The sequence below is a fragment of the Acanthochromis polyacanthus genome, chromosome 22, assembly GCF_021347895.1.
Source record: "Acanthochromis polyacanthus isolate Apoly-LR-REF ecotype Palm Island chromosome 22, KAUST_Apoly_ChrSc, whole genome shotgun sequence".
In the NCBI taxonomy this organism is placed as follows: domain Eukaryota; kingdom Metazoa; phylum Chordata; class Actinopteri; family Pomacentridae; genus Acanthochromis; species Acanthochromis polyacanthus.
Window position 1 is genome coordinate 9,429,285 of NC_067134.1, and position 23,179 is coordinate 9,452,463.

Consider the following 23,179-nt stretch of genomic DNA (forward strand, 5'->3'; position numbering starts at 1 on the left):
GGTTTTCTCCACTCAAAATACTATTCCTACAGTTGGAAGGGTTGTTTTTCACCAGAAATAATACTTTCTGTCTAAAAACCTGCAATTTCAAAGGTTTGTACCACTCAATATTCTTCCTTCTGTTCAAAAATCTCTAATTGTAAAGGTTTGCACCACTAAAAAAGTACTCTCTGTCCAAGAACTTGTAGTCTTAATGATTTATTCCACCAATAATAGTACTTTCTGTCTAAAAGCTAGTAATTTGAAATGTTTACACCACTCAAAATACTATTTTCTGTTCAATTTCTTAGAGTTCTTCAGGGTTTTCTCCACAAAAAACAGCACTTCCTGTCTAAAAACTTGTAGTTTTAAAGGTTTATTCCATCCAGAAAACAATTTTCTGCCCAAATCCTTATGCTTTTTGGTTTATTCTACACATTTCTGCAGATCTGTTCAACTTTTACTCAGATTGTTTCCCACCAATAGGGGGCAGACAGTCGGTTTTTCTTTTCTCTTTCTGGGAATCACATTCTAACATTAACTTTTTGACATTTTCTGCATATCTCTTGATGATTTATCCAGCTTTAACCATCTTTTTGTGAACTCGTCCTGTCATCTCATGCCTGGTGAATGAACGAACCTTTCTAAATCTGTGATCACATCGTTCATTTGGGCTCTACAGAATAAAGAGACGACTCGTTTTTGTCCAGTTTCTTCCAAACCACGCTCACTTTAAGCTGATAGCAGCAGCGTATTTACCCTCTGAGGTTAAAGGCTGTTATTTGGAGGCGGTGTGTTTTTTCATGCATGTCATTTAGTCTCTGGGTTTCCCTCCCAAACCTCCTCCTCCTCCTCCTCCTGCCTTCATCACTGCTCTTTGCTCAGCCGGCGGCAGCAGTCCGTCCTCATCACTCCTCAGCTTTGCATCTCTTTGCTCGCTCCACTTTGTTTCAAATTTTGGGGTTTTTATTGGCCAGGACGGTTGGAAAGCGTTGGAAAATTCACCTCCTCTCAGGCTGGATTCACTGGTTCTCACCAATGGATGGAGTTTATTCCCCGGCAGGAACACCGACTTCCTAAAAAGTGAGTGGAAATGATCTGGAAAGCAGAAGTTAAAGACGGATAAAGACAAAAAGCTAAACACATTTATTACATATGAGAGTTTCATGGCACTTTTGGCTTCAGAATAAGATTAATTTCACAGGAAAACATGAAGATATTCACATGGAAGTAGATGTCATGTCATATTCATGCATCACATACAAGGTAAAGTTGTGGTTTTGAACTCATATTGGATGATTTTATGACATTAAAGTCAGAGAAACGTCTTTAGCTTTACCCAGCAGTCTCCAAATTGTTCCTTGACTAGAAAAAACTTTATTTTTGTCATTATGTGAAAAAACAAGGAGAGATTTAGACAACTGACAATAAGAGACCTTTCATTTTCATCAATATTTGGGGAAAATAACAGATATTTTGACAATTGATGAATATTTTAGTCATTATTTGAAAAGTAAAGTCAAATTTAGACAATTTATGATAAAAAAACCCCTTCATTATAGCCCAAAAACCTGGGATATTTATACAAGTGACAATAAAAAACATTTATTTTGATCATTATTTGAAAAAAAACTAAGATATTTAAACAGCTGACTATAAAAAACTTTCATTTTCATCATTATATGAGGAAAAAACTGAGATATTTTGGCAATTAATGATAAAAATGTTGACTTTGGTCTTTTTTTTTTTATCGTAGTCATTTAAAAAAACTAACATATTTATGCAATTGATGGTTTTAAAAACATTTATTTTGTTCATGATTTGAAAAAAACTAAGACATATTTAGATATTTGATGACAACATTTTATGTTAGTCATTATTTGAAAAAACAAAGAGATATTTTGACAATTGACGCTAAAAACATTTATTTTGGTAATTATCTGGAAAAAAAATTGCATATTTAAACACTTGCATATGAAAATTTGCATTTGATTTTATGTTATGTGTTGCAAATGTAAAATTAAGCTGCTGGAAAAACCTAATAAATAAGCTGATTTCAGGATTTTCTTCTGATACTTAAAAATTAATCACTGACAGTGTTGGCAGATAAAGTAACAATAATTAGAATAATAAAACTAATGGAAGCATCTGTTAGTTTAGTCTGAGGTCATTCAAAATTTCTAAAAATGAATCTCATTCTAATTAAAAAAGAAATAATTTCACACCTGAATCACCATTAGCCTGATTTAATGAGCTGCAGCTGTTGAAGTTGACACCTAAGAAGACAATACTGTAAATAATCACTTTTATGTGTAAGCCGAATTTTTCAGAAAAACATTTAGATTCGGAAGATATTCTCGAGAGTTATCAATAAATATCGAGTAAATTATTGATTTTGGTGATATTTGAATGGAGTACGTCGCAAAGTAGGAGTGCTGCGGTGTCAACGCGGAAATTGGCTGATTCAACGTGAGTTAAAGATAAATATAAATGAATTCAATGACATATTAATGATTTCAGGAGCAAAATGTTGCCTAATAATGTTATTTGACAGCTTATATGACAGGTTAGCAGTAGTTAAAAAAGCTAGCAAAGTGTTAGTTTAACTTTAAACATGCGAGAATCCCCTCAGTCTGAGGCATAAAAAGACTTTAAACATGGACACCCGAGAGGACAGTGTGGTAAATAATCACTTTTTATTGAAGCCGATTTTTTTAGAACTTAATTAAGATTCAAAAAAATAGTCACAATATTGTGAATTTGTCGATAGCTAGCAAAGAAGATGCGAGAATTGTTGATTTTTGCGATATTTGAATGGAGTACGCTGAGAAGTAAGAGTTGGACAATCTGTGAATTAGCTACCTTAACATCAGTTGCAAATATGAATATATTTAGTGACATTAATTATTTCAGGGACAAAATCTGATCTAATAATAATGTTATTTATTAGCTTATATGACAGGCTAGTAGTGTTTAAAGAAGCTAGCAAGCAGGTAGCTTAACTTTAAACATGCTAGAATTCACTCAATCTGAAGCGTAAAAATACTTTTAAAATTGAAAAAAGAAGACAATACTACAAATGATCACTTTTATATTAAGCCGAATTTTTCAGAACTTAATTAGGATTCAGAAAGTGTTTAAAATATTGTGAATGTGTGGGTGCATGTGACTAAAAAATCAGCTAAAATATTAATTTCGGTGTTATTTGAATGGAGTACGTTGGCGAAAAGCAGCTTTGCTGGATAAACTTGGGAAATAGCTGCTTTAGCATCAGTTAATGACAAAGACAAATAAATTCAGTGCAATATTAATGATTTCGAGAATAAAATATTATCTAATAATGTTATTTAATAGATTATATGACGGGTTAGTAGTGGTTAAAGAAGCTAGCAGACTGTTAGCTTAACTTTAAACATGCTAGAATTAAAGTTAAGTTTAAACTTGTTGCTGGAATTCCCTCAGTCTGAGCTTATAAATAGGAAAATATAAAGCTAAAGACTTCAATGTGCAGAATGCTTTGATTTTAATCACACTGTGGGGGAAAAAAGAAAAGCAAAGATCTGGCCTTTTTAAAGCAGGACACAAACACTCTGTATTGTTTGTTCTTCTATGTGAGAAACTGATGTTGGGGAACTATTTATTTTAAGAAATGCATATTTAATGGACACTGAGGAGCTTCTGTTTCACACATGATGGCATGATAAATATTAGAAAGTTGTTTCCTGATGAGATGGGCTCACGGATTCCTGTAAGAATCTCATGTTGGATATTGTATACATATATAAAAAAAAGTTGCTCTGGTATTCAGACTGATATTTCACCTCCTGCTGTTCGTCTACATGTTTAATCAACCAGATCCTGATCATTTCTCCTGAATTACAGGCTCTGGGATTCCTTAAAACCTACTCAAGGACCGTCTTTAGCACACAATACCTTGAAATTTCCTAATAAATTGAATCTAAAGTCCTGCACCTTGATGGAAACGAGGTGCATGACTAGAAGTAGAGATCTCTGAAAGGTCTTTCACATTTATAATGCCATGAATTATATATATATATATATATATATATATATATATGACAAGGTAAAAGTTGAATTTCTGAGATGACATATTTCACCAAAATTTCAAACAAAACAAAAAACTGTAATCAATGTGTACAACATTTGTTGATTCTAATATTTGGGATAAAATGGAAGTTCTACTTACATTATAGACCAGTTTCCGTATTTGTCTCCTCTCTGCTGTCTTTAGACACTGCCTGCAGTTCAGCTGAAAAGATCGTAGGAATTTTGGTAATGTGTTTTGGCAGTTTTTTCAAATAAAATGTCTCAATTTTAAGCTGGATTTGGTTGAATCTCCTGATGGAACAGCAGATGTGTAGTTCAGGAACCTTCTGGAAGTAGAAAACCAGCTTTTCGTTCTGTTTTAAAGGTTCTGGCTTTAACAAACGGTCTAGTTTTGGTGTTTTTTCCTTTATTTATATTCATATCTGTCTACTTTCTTTAAACACTGCCTGCAGTTCAGATGAAAGTCACAGAATTTTTGTAATGTGACTGTTGGTTGGAGATGAGTTATAAAGAGCTTTATTGCTTCACTGAGAAATGCAGAATTGTTTTTCTTTTTTGCAGAATTCGATCAGCATAAGAAAATCTTTGGCAAATTAAAGTGATTTTGATAAAAGGCTGAGATTTTACATTTGTGTTTGAGTTTTCTGAGGACACAACGTGTTTTTGATGACGATAAATGGTGTGATTTGGGCATTTTGTCCGTCCAGACATCAGGCCTGTGGAACCCAGCAGCAGGTTTTGGGCTTCTGAGGGTTGAACTGTCTCTTAAAGATGCTTTAAATGTCCCTGAATGGATCCAGGCTGCAGTCAGAGGGGGTTTCCTGCATGTCATTCTGTACATTTGGCCTCCATGTGGACGCTGAAGTCAAGAGTTTGAAGTCTTTGAGCTGAATGTGCCGCCTGAAGTGGCTTTATGTGAGAAAGACGCTTTAGAAAACTCGAGCAGCTCCTTTGTTTACTTTATTAATAGGAAAGTAAAACTCTGAGGATCAGAGAAAGATTAAAATTAAGGAAGGAAACGAGGACACAAAGAAAACAAGGAAGGAAGGGAACAAGGAAATGGACAAGAAGAAAGGAAGGAAGGACAGGAAAGAAGGAAGAAAGGAAGAAAAGTTGTAAACAAGGAAGCAAGAAAGGAAGGAAGTAAACAAGGACAGGAAGGAAGGAAACAAACAAGGAATGAAGGAAACAAGAATGGAAAAGGAAGCATGTTAGGAAGGACACAAGGAATGAAGAGAGGAAGGAAAGGAGGAAGGAAGGAAACAAGGTAATGGACAGGAAGAAAGGAAGGATAGAAGGAAGGACAGGAAAGAAGGAAGAAAGGAAGAAAAGTTGTAAACACAGAAGGAAGTAAACAAGGACAGGAAGGAAGGAAACAAACAAGGAATGAAGGAAACAAGAATGGAAAAGGGACAGGAAGGAAGCATGTTAGGAAGGACACAAGGAATGAAGAGAGGAAGGAAAGGAGGAAGGAAGGAAACAAGGTAATGGACAGGAAGAAAGGAAGGATAGAAGGAAGGACAGGAAAGAAGGAAGAAAGGAAGGAAAGTTGTAAACACAGAAGGAAGTAAACAAACAAGGAATGAAGGAAACAAGAATGGAAAAAGGACAGGAAGGAAGAAGGATGGAAGGAAGGAAACACGTTAGGAAGGACACAAGGAATGAAGAGAGGAAGGAAAGGAGGAAGGAAGGAAACAAGGTAATGGACAGAAGAAAGGAAGGATAGAAGGAAGGACAGGAAAGAAGGAAGAAAGGAAGAAAAGTTGTAAACACAGAAGGAAGTAAACAAGGACAGGAAGGAAGGAAACAAACAAGGAATGAAGGAAACAAGAATGGAAAAAGGACAGGAAGGAAGAAGGATGGATGGAAGGAAACACGTTAGGAAGGACACAAGGAATGAAGAGAGGAAGGAAAGGAGGAAGGAAGGAAACAAAGTAATGGACAGGAAGAAAGGAAGGATAGAAGGAAGGATGTAAAGAAGGAAGAACTGTGGGTAAATGTCTGTTTTAAGCAGGGTTTTAATCTATTTTTGAGGAATAAAGCATGAAGAGTAAAACCAGAGCGTGTATTCTGAAGACGGACCGTCTGACTGCAGACAAAAGGAAAAGATGAAACATTTGTTTGTGGAACTGGATTAAGAGGATAAAGTCATCAGATATGAAGCCAAGACAAAAGAAAGCCTTTAAAGTTGTTGTTGGGATGCCAGAATCAGACTTTAAACTCTAAATAGTGAAACTCTTCCAGCTGCAAAGCTTTGCTCAGTGTTACCTTTCAGAGCAACGTGAAGCTCGTTTACGTCCACCTTAGATTGCTTTTGGTGATATTTGAAGTTTTCTCTCCAACATCTCTGGGGATCTTTGTCCTTCTCTAAATCCTGACATCAGAGCTCTAAAAACACACGATGGAGGTTTCAGGTCTTCTTTTTCTATCAGGATTTACTTGATTTTACATTTTAAAAAAACACTGGAAACAAAGTAGGAGAGTAGTTAAAATGAATCTGCAACCATTTTCTGACTTTTTATAGTTAATGTAAAAATATCTATTTGTTAATTTTACTTAGTTATAAGTAGATGTTGTTCAGTCACAAGCAGAATAACAGATCAGTGGGAAACTATTCATATAATCATTGTTATTTTGACCAGTTTACTTTTGGAAATATTCATTTTTGTTCTCAAAATGCTTCTTCTCTTCTTGTTCCTGTTTTTTGTCTTATTTTTGTCATTTTGTGTTTCTCTTTGTTCATTGTTTTGTGCATCATTTTTGTCGTTTTGTGTTTTTTCTTGATTGTGTCATTTGTCTATTTTATGCTGCTTTGTAGCTTCTTTGTCTCTTTTTTGTTTTGTTTCATGTCGTTTGTTACATTTTTGTCATTTTGTGTCTCGTTTTTGTCATTTTAGGTCTCATTTTTTGTTATTTTGTGTCTCATTTTTGTTATTTTGTGGCTCATTTTTGTTGTTTTCTCATTTTTGTCATTTTAGGTCTCATTTTTTGTTATTTTGTGTCATTTTTGTTTTTGTTGTTTTGTGTCTCATTTTTGTTATTTTGTGCGTCATTTTTGTTTTTTTAGATTTCACTTTTGTCGTTTTGTGTCTCATTTTGTCATTTTAGGTCTCATTTTTGTTGTTTTGTCTCATTTTTGTTGTTTTGTGTCTCATTTTTGTTGTTTTCTCATTTTTGTCATTTTGTGTCTCATTTTTGTCATTTTGTGTCTAATTTTTGTTGTTTTGTCATTTTGTGTCTCATTTTTGTTGTTTTCTCATTTTTGTTGTTTTGTGTCTCATTTTTGTTGTTCTTGTGTCTTGGTTTTGTCGTTTTGTGTGTCATTTTTTTGTTTCTTGGTTTTGTCATTTTGTCTTGTTTTTGTCGTTTTGTGTCTCGTTTTGTCGTTTTTGGATGGTTTTTATCATTTTGTGTTTTTTTTTGTCTCGCTTGTATCATTTATCTATTTTTTGTCATTTTATGTCACTTTTGTCATTTGGTTTTTCTTTTGTTTCATATTAGTTGTCTCATTTTTTGTTGTTTTGTTTCTCATTTTTTAAAATTTTGTCTTTTGTTGTTTTTGTCTTTTTTTGTCTGACTTTTGTCATTTTGATCATCATTATTTCTTTTATTTTTCTTGTATATGAAGCTGACTCGACTGCAAATGGTAAAAAAAACTCAGTTCCTGGTTCATTTCGTGTCCGATGTCGTCTCTATGAGGACATTTTTGTGTTTTTTTTAAAAGATACCGCAACCATCTACTATTTTTTTAGGTCTCCTCATTAATGGCTTAAATGTTGCTCTGGTTAGAGAAAATGTGAAGGAGGGACGAGGCCTGATCATAATCCATTACCCCAAATATTCCAGAAATGTGTTTATTAAAAGCAGAGCAACACAAACTGCAGACAGAGGTTCCATCTCATCAGCGTGCTCTTTGATTTTTAACGTGTTTTAGATGCAGTTTTTCAGCGGTTTGAGCTGTTTCTTGTGTTGATCTGAGAAAATTACCGTGATAAAGCATTTAGACGTCTTCCTCTATGCAGTCCAATGTTTCAGGAAATTTTCACGTTTTATTTTTTCATTTATTTTTTCATTTATTCGGCAGAATAACGGTGGTCTGAAGTCAGGGTTGTTTGTTTGGTTGTTTTCTTCTGGCTTTGTCCTGTTATTTAGTAGAAAGCTGAAAGTTACCGGGTCAGTAAACGCATCACAGTCCTCCTGTGAGCTTAAATAAATCCATCTTCTTTCTTGTTTTTTAAGGAAATATTCTGAAAGTATATCAAATCTGGATAACTGTGAATACGTCTGTATTTTGTTGCTACACTGATTATTTTGGAGACTGCAGCTCAAAATATAGGATATATGTTTTTATTTAGGAAGGAAGGAAGGAAGGAAGGAAGGAAGGGAGGAAACAATGAAGGAAGGAAACATGGAGGGAAGGATCAAAGTTAATGAGGAAGGATGGTAAATAGCAAGGAAATAAGGAAGGAAGGAATAAAGGAAATGAGGAAACAAGGATGAAAGTAAACAAGGAATGAAGCAAGAGAGGGAGGGATGAAGGAAATGTGGAAGAAAGTATGTAACAAGGAAGGAAGGAATGAAGTAGTGACTGAAGGAAGGTAAGAAACAAGAAAGGAAGGAAAGAAGGATGGATGGTACATAACAAGGAAGGAAGGAAGAAAGAAAGGAAACAAGGACATTAAGGAAGGATGTAAACAAGGAAGAACGGAAGGAAGGATGTAAACAAGGAAGGACCTAAGAAAGAATGTAAACAAGGAAGGACGTAAGAAAGAATGTAAACAAGGAAGGAAGGATGTAAGCAAGAATGTAAACAAGGAAGGACCTAAGAAAGAATGTAAACAAGGAAGGAAGGATGTAAGCAAGAATGTAAACAAGGAAGGAAGGATGTAAGCAAGAATGTAAACAAGGAAGGATGTAAGCAAGAATGTAAACAAGGAAGGAAGGATGTAAGCAAGAATGTAAACAAGGAAGGAAGGATGTAAGCAAGAATGTAAACAAGGAAGGAAGGAAGAATGTAAGAAAATGTAAACAAGGAAGGACGTAAGAAAGAATGTAAACAAGGAGGGAAGGACGTAAGAAAGAATGTAAACAAGGAAGGAAGGACGTAAGAAAGAATGTAAACAAGGAAGGAAGGATGTAAGCAAGAATGTAAACAAGGAAGGAAGGAAGAATGTAAGAAAATGTAAACAAGGAAGGACGTAAGAAAGAATGTAAACAAGGAAGGAAGGACGTAAGAAAGAATGTAAACAAGGAAGGAAGGATGTAAGCAAGAATGTAAACAAGGAAGGAAGGAAGGATGTAAGCAAGGAAAGAAGGAAGGTACGAAGGAAGGAAGGTATGAAACAAGGAAAGAAGGTCCATAACAAGGAAGTAATGAAGGAAGTGACTATCGCTGACATCCAGTCCAGACTGACTGAATGGAGCACTAAGTGCAGCAGAGCCTCCATACTGTGTGGCTCTTTTCTTGTTTGTGTTGGACATGTTTTTTATCAGCACCATTAATGTGAGTTTTATTATCATCATGTGTCGCTGTCGTCTTTACGGTCATACCAGAGGAAACCACACAGAGGGAGGAAAACACTGGTTTATGTAGGCGAGCTGCTCAGTCAGAGAAATGCATAGAAACAGGATTAATCTGCTTTAGCATGGAAATAAAAAGTCAAATGTTTGTTTCTGAATCAGCAGCTTTTCTAAATAAGTCTCAGCACATCAGTGTTTTCTGTAAGTAGAGGAACTGATGAGGTAAATTAGTTTACAGCTGAAGCCTCTAAATTAGCGTCTTGTTGCGTTGAGCTGTCAGGTTTTGTTGTTGTCGCTCAAACCTCTGAACTCTTTGCAGTGTTTTTGCTCCCGTCTCATTTTTCCTCACTGTTAGCATCATTTTTCACTGTAATCTAAAGCCCTGCAGCTCTACGAAAAGAGAACAACATCGAGAAGATCTCAGAAATGTCCTCTGTACATTTATAGTGACACAAAAACAGCACAAAAGGATGCTAAAATAACACAAAAGGATGCTAAAATAACACAAAAGGATGTTAAAATGACGCAATACGATGCTAAAATAGCACAAAAATGACAGAAAAGATGCAAAAATAACAAAAGGATGCTAAAATAGCACAAAAATGATACAAAAAGATGTAAAAATAAAAGGTTGCTAAAATAACACAAAAGAGACAAAAATGACAAACATGTTTAAATAACACAACAATCACAGATGTCAGAAAATATGCAAAAATGACAGACAAAAATTAAACTAAAAAGATGCAAAAAACAACACACAGAAATAAAAAAATGACACTGAAAGACAAAAAACTGACAAAAAAGGATGTAAAATAGCACAAAAATGACAAAAATAGATGCTTAAATAATACAAAAATGACACAAATTAAGCTAAAAAAGATACAAAGAAGTGGCAAAAGAAGAGCACAAAAAAGACACAATGATGCTAAAGAACACAGAAATAACAAAAGATGCTGAAAAAACTGAAAAATGACCAAAAAGATGCTTAAATAACAAAAAAATGACCAAAAAGATGCTTAAATAACACAAAAAATACAATAAAGGATGCTTAAAAAACAGAAAAATGACCAAAAAGATGCTGAAATAACACAAAAAATTCAAAAAAAAGATGCTTAAATAACAGAAAAATAACCAAAAAGATGCTAAAATAACACAAAAATTACAAAAAAGATGCTTAAATAACAAAAAATGACCAAAAAGATGCTGAAATAACACAAAAAATACAAATAGGATGCTTAAATAACAGAAAAATAACCAAAAAGATGCTGAAATAACAGAAAAATGACCAAAAAGATTCTAAAATAACACAAAAATTACAAAAAAAGATGCTGAAATAACACAAAAATGTCAGAAAACATGCAAAAATTACACAAAAGGATGCTTAAATATCACAAAAAGACACATAAATGACAAAAAAGATGCTAAAATAACACCAAAATGAGAAAAAAAAGATGCTTATATAACACAAAATGACACAAGAAACATAAAAATGACACAAAAGGATGCTCAAATAATGCAAAAATGACACCAAAAAGTCATAAAAATGACTGAATGAAGGAAGGAAAGTGCGTTTGTACAGTTTAATTTATTTGCCCCTGTCATTTTGTTTGGTACGTGGTTTAAACACCTCGTCGTCTTTCAGTACAACCTGTTGTTGCTCCTGTAAACAAAAGAAAATGGACAGTCTGGATTTAGTCTGCCTCCCTTCTGAGGGAATAACAGAACCAACAAAGACGCTTGATGTGCGGTTGGTGAATCATTTTTAGCTTCGTTTTCATTTAGGATTGTTGGTTTTTGTTGTCATCGTGGTGAAAACGTTTTCATATCCCGGTGAAGATCACAGAAAAGGCTGTTCAGGAAATCAATCTGCCCCTTTGAAATGCAAAAAAAGGGCTTGTTGTCTTTAAAACATTACCATAAGCAACACTGTTTACCTGAGCCCGAAGCTGTAGAAACAGAAAGAGTCGTTGCTATTCCGTTTGCTAAGCTAAGCTAGCTTCATGGAAGGAAAAAATGGCGTACCTCCCATCATTCCTTTAACCCTCTAAACACCAAAACTGCCATGTTATCGTCATAAAAACAGAATTAAAATGTAAATTTCCAGCCTTTATCAGCTCAAGGATCTGTAAAAACGGAAACAATCTTTGCTATTCCATTTGCTAAGCTAAGCTAAAAGAAAGAGTGGCGTCAATCTAATGAACACATCATCATTCCTTTAACTCTCTAAAGAGCAAAACTGCCATGGTATCTGCAAAAACATAATAAAAACATACATTTAGATCAAGAATGAGCTCAAGAAATGTAAAAACAGAAAGAATCTTTGCTTTTCCGTTTGCTAAGCTAAGCTAGCTTCATGGAATTAAAGAGTGGCAAAAATCTATTTGTTTTCTATTCGGTCGGTCCTTTAACCCTCGAAACACCAAAACTGGCACGTTATCTTTACAAAAATGCAATAAAAACATACATTTGCACCATTTATCAGAGCAAGAAACTCTAAAAACAGAAAGAATCATCAGATTTTCAACTTTCCGACGGTCCTTGAACAACTCATCAGTGATTTGCCTAAAACTGTGACATTCCAACAAAATCGTTTTATTCCAGATTTATTTTAAGGTCTGTAAATATGGAGGTAGAAAGACATCTACAGTATGACAATAAGTTGAAACAAAATGACACAAACGAGACCCAAAGCCAGAGAAGAAGAAAAATGAGACGCAAATGGACCAAAATGAGACACAAAATGAGAAAAACAAGACAAAAAAAATGACCAAAATTGAGACACAATATGTTATTTAAGCATTCTTTTGTGTCTTTTTGGATCATTTTGTCTCATTTGTGTGTTTTTGTGTCTCTTTGTGCCATTTTTGTTTCATTTTACCATTAGCATAGTCGTTTTAATATCTCATTTTTGTGTCTTCATGTCATTTTTGTGTGACTTTAGCATCCTTTCTGTTACTTTTGTGTCTTTTTCTGTCATTTTCGTGTAATTGTAACACCTCTTTGTGTCATTTTTACACCTCTTTGTCATGTTTGTGTCTTTTCATGCTATTTTTGCGTTACTTTAGTGTCTTTTTTTGTAATTTTGGACCATTTTTGTGTCATTATCATGTCATTCTAACATCTCCTTGTCATTTTTGTGTCTTTTTATGCAATTTTTGTGTTATATTAACACCATTTTGTGTCATTTTGTGCCTTTTTATGTCATTTTCATGTCATCTCTGCCATTTTTGTGTTTTCATGACATTTTTTGTCTTACTTCAGCTTCTTTTTTGTGGTATGTTGTGTCATTTTCATGTTTTTTAAGCGTCTTTTTGTGTCATTTTTATGTAATTTTTGTGTTTTTGTGTATTTTTCATGTCATTCTAACAGCTCTTTGTCATTTTTGCATTATTTAAACATCCTTTTGTGTCATTTCAGCATCCCTTCGTGTCATTTTGTTGGTTTTGTGTCATTTTTGCGTCCTTTTAGCATCTCTCTGTCCTTCGTGGCTGCTCTGTGTCCACAGACTTTCAGGACTTTATATTTGTTGTGATAAATGGACCCCAGGGTTGTACTGATGGTCTGACTGGTCTCTTCAGATTGATGCTATCTGGTTGAACTCTTGTGTTTCAGACGCTGCTGCTGGACTCTGCAGGGAGATGGAGCAGCGTGGAGGTTCAGGAGGAGGAACCGAGAGCCCTGATCCCAGGGACAGCTCCAGCCCAGAGGAGCGGGGGGACAACGGGGCCAGTCCGGCCTCCAGCGGCCCCCCTCAGTGCAAACTGAGCCGCCTGGAGGTGAACGGCAGCCCGGCAAACCCACGGATCCGACACAACGGCACGCCGCTGAGGCCGCTGGGAGGTGAGGCGTCAAATGTTCAATCATGTCTATGGGAGATGAAAAATGCCACAAAATGACAGAACAATGACACAAAAAGTGCAAAACTGACATGAAAGACACTGGACACAAAAAGAGACAAAAGGATGCTGAAATTAAAAAACATGACACAAAATGAAAAAAACGACACAAAAATGACAAAATGATTAAATAACACAAAAATGGCACAAAAATATGCTAAAATAACACAGAAATGACGCAAAAGGATCGAAAATAACACAAAAATTACACAAAAGACCCAAAAGGAAACCAAAATAACACAAAAGTTACACAAAAGGATACTTAAATGACACAAAATTGACACAAAAAGACAAACATAACCCAAAAGGATCTTTATATAACACAAAAACAGCACAAAATGACATAAAAAGATGCTTAAATAAACAAAAGTGACACAGAAAAACACAAAAATGACCCCAAAGGATATTTAAATAACACAAAAAAGACACAAAATGACACAAGATGCTGAAATAGCACAAAAATGACACAAATGGATGCAAAGATTACACAAAAAGGCAAAATGATACAAAAAGATGCAAAAATGAGACCACAAAAACGACACTAAAGACTAAAAAAAACACAAAGGGATGCTAAAATAACACAAAAACGACACAAAAAACCCCACAGAAACACAAACGGATGCTAAACTAACACATAAACTGCACATAAATGACTCAAACTGCCACAAAAATGACTCAAAAAGATGCTTAAATAACACGAACAATAAACACAAGATGTCTTTTAAGTCATTTAGGACAATTTTCAGGTAATAATGGACAAGTTGCAAGTCATTTTAGACTAATTTGAAGCAAATTTGGACAATTTTTCAGTCATTTTGGCCAAATTTTGAGTCATTCTGGACAAGCTAGTGGTAATTACAGACATGTTTTGAGTGTTTAAACACGAACAATAAACACAAGATGCAAAAATGACACAAAAAGTCACAAAATGAGACATAAAAAAACCACAAAAATGACACAAGATACAGAAAACACAAGGGGATGCTAAAATAACACAAATCAGACAAAAATTTTGAGTATATGGAATTAATTTTATATAAATACATATTAATGTTATATGTGTGTGTGTATATATATATATGTACATATATATAAATAATTAATATTTAATTTAGCTTCGAGGAGTCATAAAGTCATTATACACACGTGGACAAAATTGTTGGTACCCCTCAGTTAAAGAAGGAAAAACCCACAATTCTCACTGAAATCACTTGAAACTCACAAAAGTAACAATAAATAAAAATTTATTGAAAATTAAATAATCAAAATCAGCCATTACTTTTGAATTGTTGATTAACATAATTATTTAAAAAAACAAACTAATGAAATAGGGCTGGACAAAAATGATGGTACCCATAACTTAATATTTTGTTGCACAACCTTTTGAGGCAATCACTGCAATTAAACGATTTCTGTATTTGTCAATGAGCGTTCTGCAGCTGTCAACAGGTATTTTGGCCCACTCCTCATGAGCAAACAGCTCCAGTTGTCTCAGGTTTGATGGGTGTCTTCTCCAAATGGCATGTTTCAGCTCCTTCCACATATGTTCAATGGGATTCAGATCTGGGCTCATAGAAGGCCACTTTAGAATAGTCCAACGCTTTTCTCTCAGCCATTCTTGGGTGTTTTTGGCTGTGTGTTTTGGATCGTTGTCCTGTTGGAAGACCCATGACCTGCGACTGAGACCAAGCTTTCTGACACTAGGCAGCACATTTCTCTCCAGAATGCCTTGATAGTCTTCAGATTTCATCGTACCTTGCACACTTTCAAGACACCGTGTGCCAGATGCAGCAAAGCAGCCCCAAAACATTACTGAGCCTCCTCCATGTTTCACCGTAGGGACAGTGTTCTTTTCTTCGTATGCTTGGTTTTTGAGTCTATGAACATAGAGTTGATGTGCCTTACCAAAAAGCTCCAGTTTGGTCTCATCTGTCCAAAGGACATTCTCCCAGAAGCTTTGTGGCTTGTCAACATGCATTTTTGCAAATTCCAGTCTGGCTTTTTTATGAGTTTTTTTCAGCAGTGGTGTCCTCCTTGGTCGTCTCCCATGAAGTCCACTTTGGCTCAAACTACGACGAATGGTGCGATCTGACACTGATGTACCTTGGCCTTGGAGTTCACCTTTAATTTCTTTGGAGGTTGCTCTGGGCTCTTTGGATACAATTCCAACGATCCGTCTCTTCAATTTGTCATCAATTTTCCTCTTGCGGCCACGTCCAGGGAGGTTGGCTACTGTCCCGTGGGTCTTGAACTTCTGAATAATATGAGCCACTGTTGTCACAGGAACTTCAAGCTGTTTAGAGATGGTCTTATAGCCTTTACCTTTAAGATGTTTGTCTATCATTTTTTTTCGGATGTCCTGGGACAATTCTCTCCTTCGCTTTCTGTTGTCCATGTTCAGTGTGGTACACACCTTTTCACCAAACAGCAGGGTGACTACTTGTCTCCCTTTAAATAGGCAGACTGACTGATTATGAGTTTGGAAACACCTGTGATGTCAATTAAATGACACACCTGAGTTAATCATGTCACTCTGGTCAAATAGTTTTCAATCTTTTATAGAGGTACCATCATTTTTGTCCAGCCCTATTTCATTAGTTTGTTTTTTAAGTAATTATGTTAATCAACAATTCAAAAGTGATGGCTGTTTTTGATTATTTAATTTTCAATAAATTTTTATTTATTGTTACTTTTGTGAGTTTCAAGTGATTTCAGTGAGAATTGTGGGTTTTTCCTTCTTTAACTGAGGGGTACCAACAATTTTGTCCACGTGTGTAAATGAGACAAAAATGATCCAAAATTACTCAGAAAGATTCTTGGATAACACAAAAAATCAACAAAAAGATGTAAAAATGACACAAATAGTCACAAAATGGCACATAAATAACACAATAACCACACAAGACAAAAATGATACAAAAGCCTGGTTAAATAACACAAAAATGATGCAAAAAGACACAATAAAAACTCAAAAAACCCCACAAGAACATGCTAAAACAACACAAAAGTGTCAGAAGCTGTCTTCAGGCTGCCATTATCACTCTTTTCTTTTCCCTCCTCACTGGTTCTGATCTTCATCCTTACCATGCTAGCATTAGCATTAGCATTAGCATTAGCTAAGCGTCCTCTCACTCCTCCCTCCAGCGCGCCGATAGCGGGCCGATAGCGTGCCTGCTGCTGCTGCTGCGGTTTGGCTCGTCAGGAGCAGATTGATAGCCTCTTAATTAGCCGTTCCTGTTCTGGGTGGGTGTGAACGCTGCAGCTCTTCACCAGCGACCGGCCCCGAGCGCTGCACACAAGTCTGATCCCCTGTGGGTTTTAATATGTGGTAACGACACAAACGCAGCCGTACACTGGCTGACACGCACGCTGGCAGCTGCCCAGTTCAACCAGTTTAACCAGCAGACCACCAGGAGGCCGCACTGCTGGAGGAAACACTTGTTCCTCTGTGGCAGAACGGGGATTGTTTAAGACGCCTCCTCACTGGGGACGAAAGGGGGATTAAATAACGCAAAAATGACACAAAAAGTACACAAAAGGCAAATAAAATAAGACAAAAAGGCACAAAACGACACCAAAATGATGCAAAAAGACACATAAATGGCACAAAAAGTACACAAAAGGCAAATAAAATAAGACAAAATGACACAAAAAGGCACAATACGACACAAAAAGCACACAAAAATTACCTATAAACAAATTAAAATAACAAAGACACAACATTCTGCAAACGGATGATTACAAAACACAAAAATGACGAAAGGATACTTAAACACAGAAATGACACGAGATGCTTAACGACAAAAAAATGACACAAAATGACACAAATTATACAAAAAGATACTACAATAACACAAAATGGCACAGAAAGACACAAAAATGACACAAAAATAACAGAAAATGACTCAAATGACATCAAAATGATACAAAAGGATGATTAAATTACACAGAAATTGCATAAGGATACTTAAATGATACAAAGACACAAAAATGATACAAAATGACACAAAAATAACACAAAACAACCCCAATGGAAGCTTCAGTTACACAGAAATGACAGAATAATTGTATCTTTTTTCTATCTTCTGTTATTTTTGTTTCTTTTTGTGTAAATTTTTGTTGTCTAAGCATATCTTTTTGTGTCGTTTTGTCTTTTTGTGTCATTTTCTGTTATCTAAGCATCTTTTCTTGTGTCTTTTTTTCTGTCTTTGTTATTTTGTGTCATTTTTGTTCCTTTTTGTGTGTTTTTGTGTCTTTTTAAAAAAAATCTTTTCTTTTTGTGTCATTTTCTGTTGTCTAAGCATATCTTTGTGTCTTTATGTGTCATTTTTGTGTCTTTTTGCGTTATTTTGTGTCATTCTTGTACCACTTTTGTGTCTTTTTCTGTCGTATTGTGTCTTGATGTCGTTTTTTGTGTTGTCATTTTTGTGTCTTTATGTCTCATTTTGTGCCACTTTTTCATCTTTGTGTCTCATTTCTGTGTCATCTAATCCTCCTTTATTTATTGTAGTGTAATCGTCCCGTTGCTGCTCTGGTTCTACCGGGTGAACATGAAACGATCAGACATATTGAACCGCCCTGGTGTAATGAGGAGCTCTAACCGTGTCTGTCCCATCCAGGTCTGATGATCCCGGTCTACTGCGTGGTCGAACACGCAGACGAGGGCCGCAGCGACCGCCACGCCGAGTTCGTGTTGGTTCGGAAGGACGTCCTCTTCACGCAGTTGGTGGAGACGGCGCTGGTTGCCCTGGGATACTCGCACAACTCGGCCGTCCAGGCTCGAGGTCAGTGGAGCAAAAAGATCTTAACTTCAGCTCAGAGCGACAATGGCGTCATCATTAGAACAGGAAATGATTCAAAGCTCACGTTTTTCCTCATGTTTTACTGTAATATAAAGTCAGGAGCAACCATGAAGGAGGAGGGAGACTAAGAGGTGAATGACACAGTTAGAGTAACACAGACAGACAAAGAGACACAAAGAGATGCTAAAATGATACAAAATCACACAAAAGGATGCTTAAAAACGCAAAAATGATACAAAGACACAAAAACGAAAGACGAGGATTCTGAAATAGCACAAAAATGATACAAAAGATGCAAAAATTACACAAAAGGATACTAAAATAACAAAAAAAAGACACAACAATGTGATTAAATAACACAAAAGAGACAAAAACAGCACAAAGGGGTGCTTAAATAGCACAAAAATGACACGAAAATGAATAAAACGATACAAAAGGATGCTAAAATAGCACAAAGAAGGCACAAAGACAAATATCACAAAAATATGCTTAAATAACACAAAAATTACACAAAACAACACAAAATACACAAAAAGGCACAAAATGACGCAAAAATAAAACAAAAAAATCACACAAATACACAAAAATAACACAACAGGATGCTAAAATAACGCAAAACAACAGAAAATAACTCAAAATTATGCCGAAATAACACAGAAATGACACAAAATGACACAAAGGGATGCTATGACAACACAAAAAGAGACAAATTGACACAAAAGGATGTTAAAAAACGGAAAATAACACAAAATGCTAAAATAACTCAAAACAACACCAAAATGACTCAAAGTGATGCTAAAGTAACAGAAAAATAACACAAAATGATGCTTAAACAAGAAAGGTGGAACAAAAAAGACACAAAAGGAAGCTAAAATAACACAAAAATACTAAAATAACACAAAAATTACTTGACATTGACACAAAAATTAAGAAAATTTAAAAAAAGGAAGCTTAAATATCACCAAATAACCCAAAGCAACACAAAAATGACAGAAATTGATGCTAAAACAACACAAAATGACATGACGATCATAGAAAAGGATGCTAAAATACCACAGAAGTGGCACAAAAAGTCACCAAAATATTACAAAATATGCTTAAATAACACAAAATGACACAAAAATGAGACAAAAGGGTCATTAAATAACAGAAAAAGCACACAAAAAGACACAAAAATGACACAAAAAGATGCTAAAATAACACAAATTCCAGGAAAAGACACAAGAAGACACAAAAGGAACGCTCAAATCACCCACTCGTGTTTTGCAGGCTTTAAAACGGGGCGTTTTCAGTGAATAATATCAGTGAAAGTCTCCGTTAGTTAGTTGTAGTTTGATCATTCCACTCAGCACCTGTTTGACCCACACACTCCAAACAACACAGAGCTGCTTTTTAATTAATGTGCTTCAGTTAATTCAAGAAAGAATAAAAGTGAGGAGGTTAAAAATACCCGTCAGAGTTATGCGAGATGCGTTTCAGCGGCAGCAGAAAATAGAAGAGGCTCCGTATAATTTTGGTCGTGACCACAGCGGGGGGAAAAATGCACGAGTGCAGCCAGAAATTATTTATTTGAGAAGAAAAGGCTGGTTTCTGTGTTTGGGAGAGGCGAGGGGTCGCAGGGCGTCGGCTCTGGGTTCCAGTGCCCTGTGTTTACGGGGAACCAGGAATGTCCAGAACCAGGACCGTCCCACAGCCTGGGCTTAGGAGACGGCAGGCTTCCTGTAGGGCTGCTGTCTGTTGTTTCACCAGCCTTTTGTGTCTTTTTGTGCCCTTTTTTGGTCATTTTGTGTCAGTTTTCTGTTATTCAAGCATCTTTCTGTCTTATTATTGTGTCTTTTGTGTCATTTTGTGTTATTTTAGCGTCTTTTTGTCTCATTTTTGTATCATTTTGTGTTATTTTAGCGTCTTTTTGTCTCATTTTGTGTTATTGTAGCGTCTTTTTGTCTCATTTTTGTATCATTTTGTGTTATTTTAGCGTCTTTTTGTCTCATTTTTGTGTCATTTTGTTATTTTAGCGTCTTTGTTTCATTTTTGTGTCATTTTGTGTTATTTTAGCGTCTTTTTGTCTCATTTTTGTGTCATTTTGTTTTATTTTAGTGTCTTTTTGTCTCATTTTTGTGTCATTTTGTGTTATTTTAGTGTCTTTTTGTCTCATTTTTGTCTCATTTTCTTTTATTTTAACATCTTTTAGTGTCTTTTGTGTCAATTTTGTGTTATTTAAACATCCTTTTGTGTGGTTTTTATGGCCTTATGTGTCAGTTTTTGTGTTATTTTAGCAACATGTTGTGTCTTTTTGTGCTATTTAAGCATCTTTTTGTCTCATTTTTATGTCTTTTGTATCATTGTGTTATTTTAGCATCCTTTTGTGTCTATTTGTTGTGAGGCTGGTTGGACGTACTGCCAAATTCTCTTAAACACCTTTGGAGACGGCTTATGGTAGAGAAACGAACATTCAACACACGAGCAACAGCTCTGGTTGACATTCCTGCTGTCAGCATGCCAATTGCACGTGACATCTGTGGCATTGTGCTGTGTGATAAAACTGCACCTTTCAGAGTGTCCTTTTATTGTGGGCAGTCTAAGGCACACCTGTGCACTAATCATGGTGTCTAATCAGCATCTTGATATGGCACACCTGTGAGGTGGGATGGATTATCTCAGCAAAGGAGAAGTGCTCACTATCACACATTTAGACAGATTTGTGAACAATATTTGAGAGAAATGGTGATATTGTGTATGTGGAAAAAGTTTTAGATGTTTGAGTTCATCTCGTAAAAATGGCAGCAAAAACAAAAGTGTTGCGTTTATATTTTTGTTGAGAGTATGTTGTTGTCATTTTGTGTCTTTTGTGGGATTTTTTGTGTCGTTTTGTGTTATTTAAGCATCGTTGTCGGCATGTTGCAGATCTAGTTTAAACCACGTCTTTTCTAAAAGCAGTCAGCTGCAGGATGTAGAAACATTTTCCTTGCCGTGTTTGTTCAGTATGTCAACATCAAAATGCCGCTCGCCCTCGCCGCCCACTGAGCTGATTTTACATTTCTCCTCTGATTAATCAGCGGTGGAGTCCAAAGAGAGCATGCTTTGTTGTTTTGCCCCAGTCGCTGCCATCTTCATGCGATGAAGACTCGACCGAGGCCTGCGTTTGATTTAGGAGACCCTAACGTGATTAGGTTTGTTTAGATTAGGGAACGTTGAGCTCTGAGAGTCCAACCAGCAGGCTGGGCTGATGCTGATTAGAGATGACTCTGTTTAAAATCTCTTCTCTTGTGTCCCAGGAATCATTAAAGTGGGCCGCTGGAAGCCGATGCCCATCCACTACCTGACAGACGCTCCAGAGGCCACGGTGGCCGACATGCTGCTGGACGTTTACCACATGGTGACGCTGAGGATCCTCCTGCACAGGTTAGGGCTAGCTACCACCTGCTGCTAGAACAGGTTAGGGCTAGCTACCACCTGCTGCTAGAACAGGTTAGGCCTAGCTACCACCTGCTGCTAGAACAGGTTAGGGCTAGCTACCACCTGCTGCTAGAACAGGTTAGGGCTAGCTACCACCTGCCGTTATAAAGAACAGGTTAGGGCTAGCTAACACCTGCCGTTATAAAGAACAGGTTAGGGCTAGCTAACACCTGCCGTTATAAAGAACAGGTTAGGGCTAGCTAACACCTGCCGTTATAAAGAACAGGTTAGGGCTAGCTAACACCTGCCGTTATAAAGAACAGGTTAGGGCTAGCTAACACCTGCCGTTATAAAGAACAGGTTAGGGCTAGCTAACACCTGCTGCTAGAACAAGTTAGGGATATTTAACACCTGCAGTTAGAAAGAACAGGTTAGGGTTAGCTAACAAATGCTGCTAGAAAGAACAGGTTAGGGGTAGCTAACAAATGCTGCTAGAAAGAACAGGTTAGGGCTAGCTAACACCTGCCGTTATAAAGAACAGGTTAGGGCTAGCTAACACCTGCCGTTATAAAGAACAGGTTAGGGCTAGCTAACACCTGCCGTTATAAAGAACAGGTTAGGGCTAGCTAACACCTGCCGTTATAAAGAACAGGTTAGGGCGAGCTAACACCTGCCGTTATAAAGAACAGGTTAGGGCTAGCTAACACCTGCCGTTATAAAGAGCAGGTTAGGGCTAGCTAACACCTGCCGTTATAAAGAACAGGTTAGGGCTAGCGAACACCTGCAGTTAGAAAGAACAGGTTAGGGCTAGCTAACACCTGCCGTTATAAAGAACAGGTTAGGGCTAGCTAACACCTGCAGTTATAAAGAACAGGTTAGGGCTAGCTAACACCTGCCGTTATAAAGAACAGGTTAGGGCTAGCGAACACCTGCAGTTAGAAAGAACAGGTTAGGGCTAGCTAACACCTGCCGTTATAAAGAACAGGTTAGGGCTAGCTAACACCTGCCGTTATAAAGAACAGGTTAGGGCTAGCTAACACCTGCCGTTATAAAGAACAGGTTAGGGCTAGCGAACACCTGCAGTTAGAAAGAACAGGTTAGGGCTAGCGAACACCTGCCGTTATAAAGAACAGGTTAGGGCTAGCTAACACCTGTTGTTAGAATTTTTTTGTCCTTGGGTGTCATTTTTATATTTTTGCATTATTTCTTCACATCTTTTTAGCTGAATGTTTGTCTCTGTCATTGCATCTTTTTGTGTCATTTTTTGGTTATTTTAAGCATGTTTTTGTCTGTATTTTAATGAGCATGGAATGACTTTTGTGTTATCTCCTTGCAGCTTCGCCCGGCTGGAGGAGCTGCCATCGGAGCAGTGGAGCCACGCCACCGTTAGAAACGCCCTCAAAGAGCTGCTCAGAGAAACCAACCAGAGCGCTCTGGCCAAGGAGTGTCCTCTCTCACAGGTAACACCGTCATGTGTCTACCCAGAATTCACCTGGGAGGTCTGGTCGAAGACAAGAC

The 23,179-nt window shown here is 36.5% G+C and overlaps 1 protein-coding gene across 1 annotated transcript in view; it reads left to right on the forward strand.

Annotated features, from left to right (window-relative positions):
• Positions 1 to 12,107: 12,107 nt before the first annotated feature.
• The window catches only part of LOC110972345 (DNA-binding protein SATB2-like), a 35,355-nt gene continuing 24,283 nt past the window's right edge, over positions 12,108 to 23,179 (forward strand). Inside the window, exons 1-4 of the mRNA XM_051943552.1 lie at positions 12,108 to 13,407; positions 18,083 to 18,247; positions 21,541 to 21,667; positions 22,998 to 23,121. Of these exons, the coding sequence (XP_051799512.1) occupies positions 13,206 to 13,407; positions 18,083 to 18,247; positions 21,541 to 21,667; positions 22,998 to 23,121 (618 nt within the window). The 5' untranslated portion in view covers positions 12,108 to 13,205. The remainder of the gene's footprint in view (positions 13,408 to 18,082; positions 18,248 to 21,540; positions 21,668 to 22,997; positions 23,122 to 23,179) is intronic.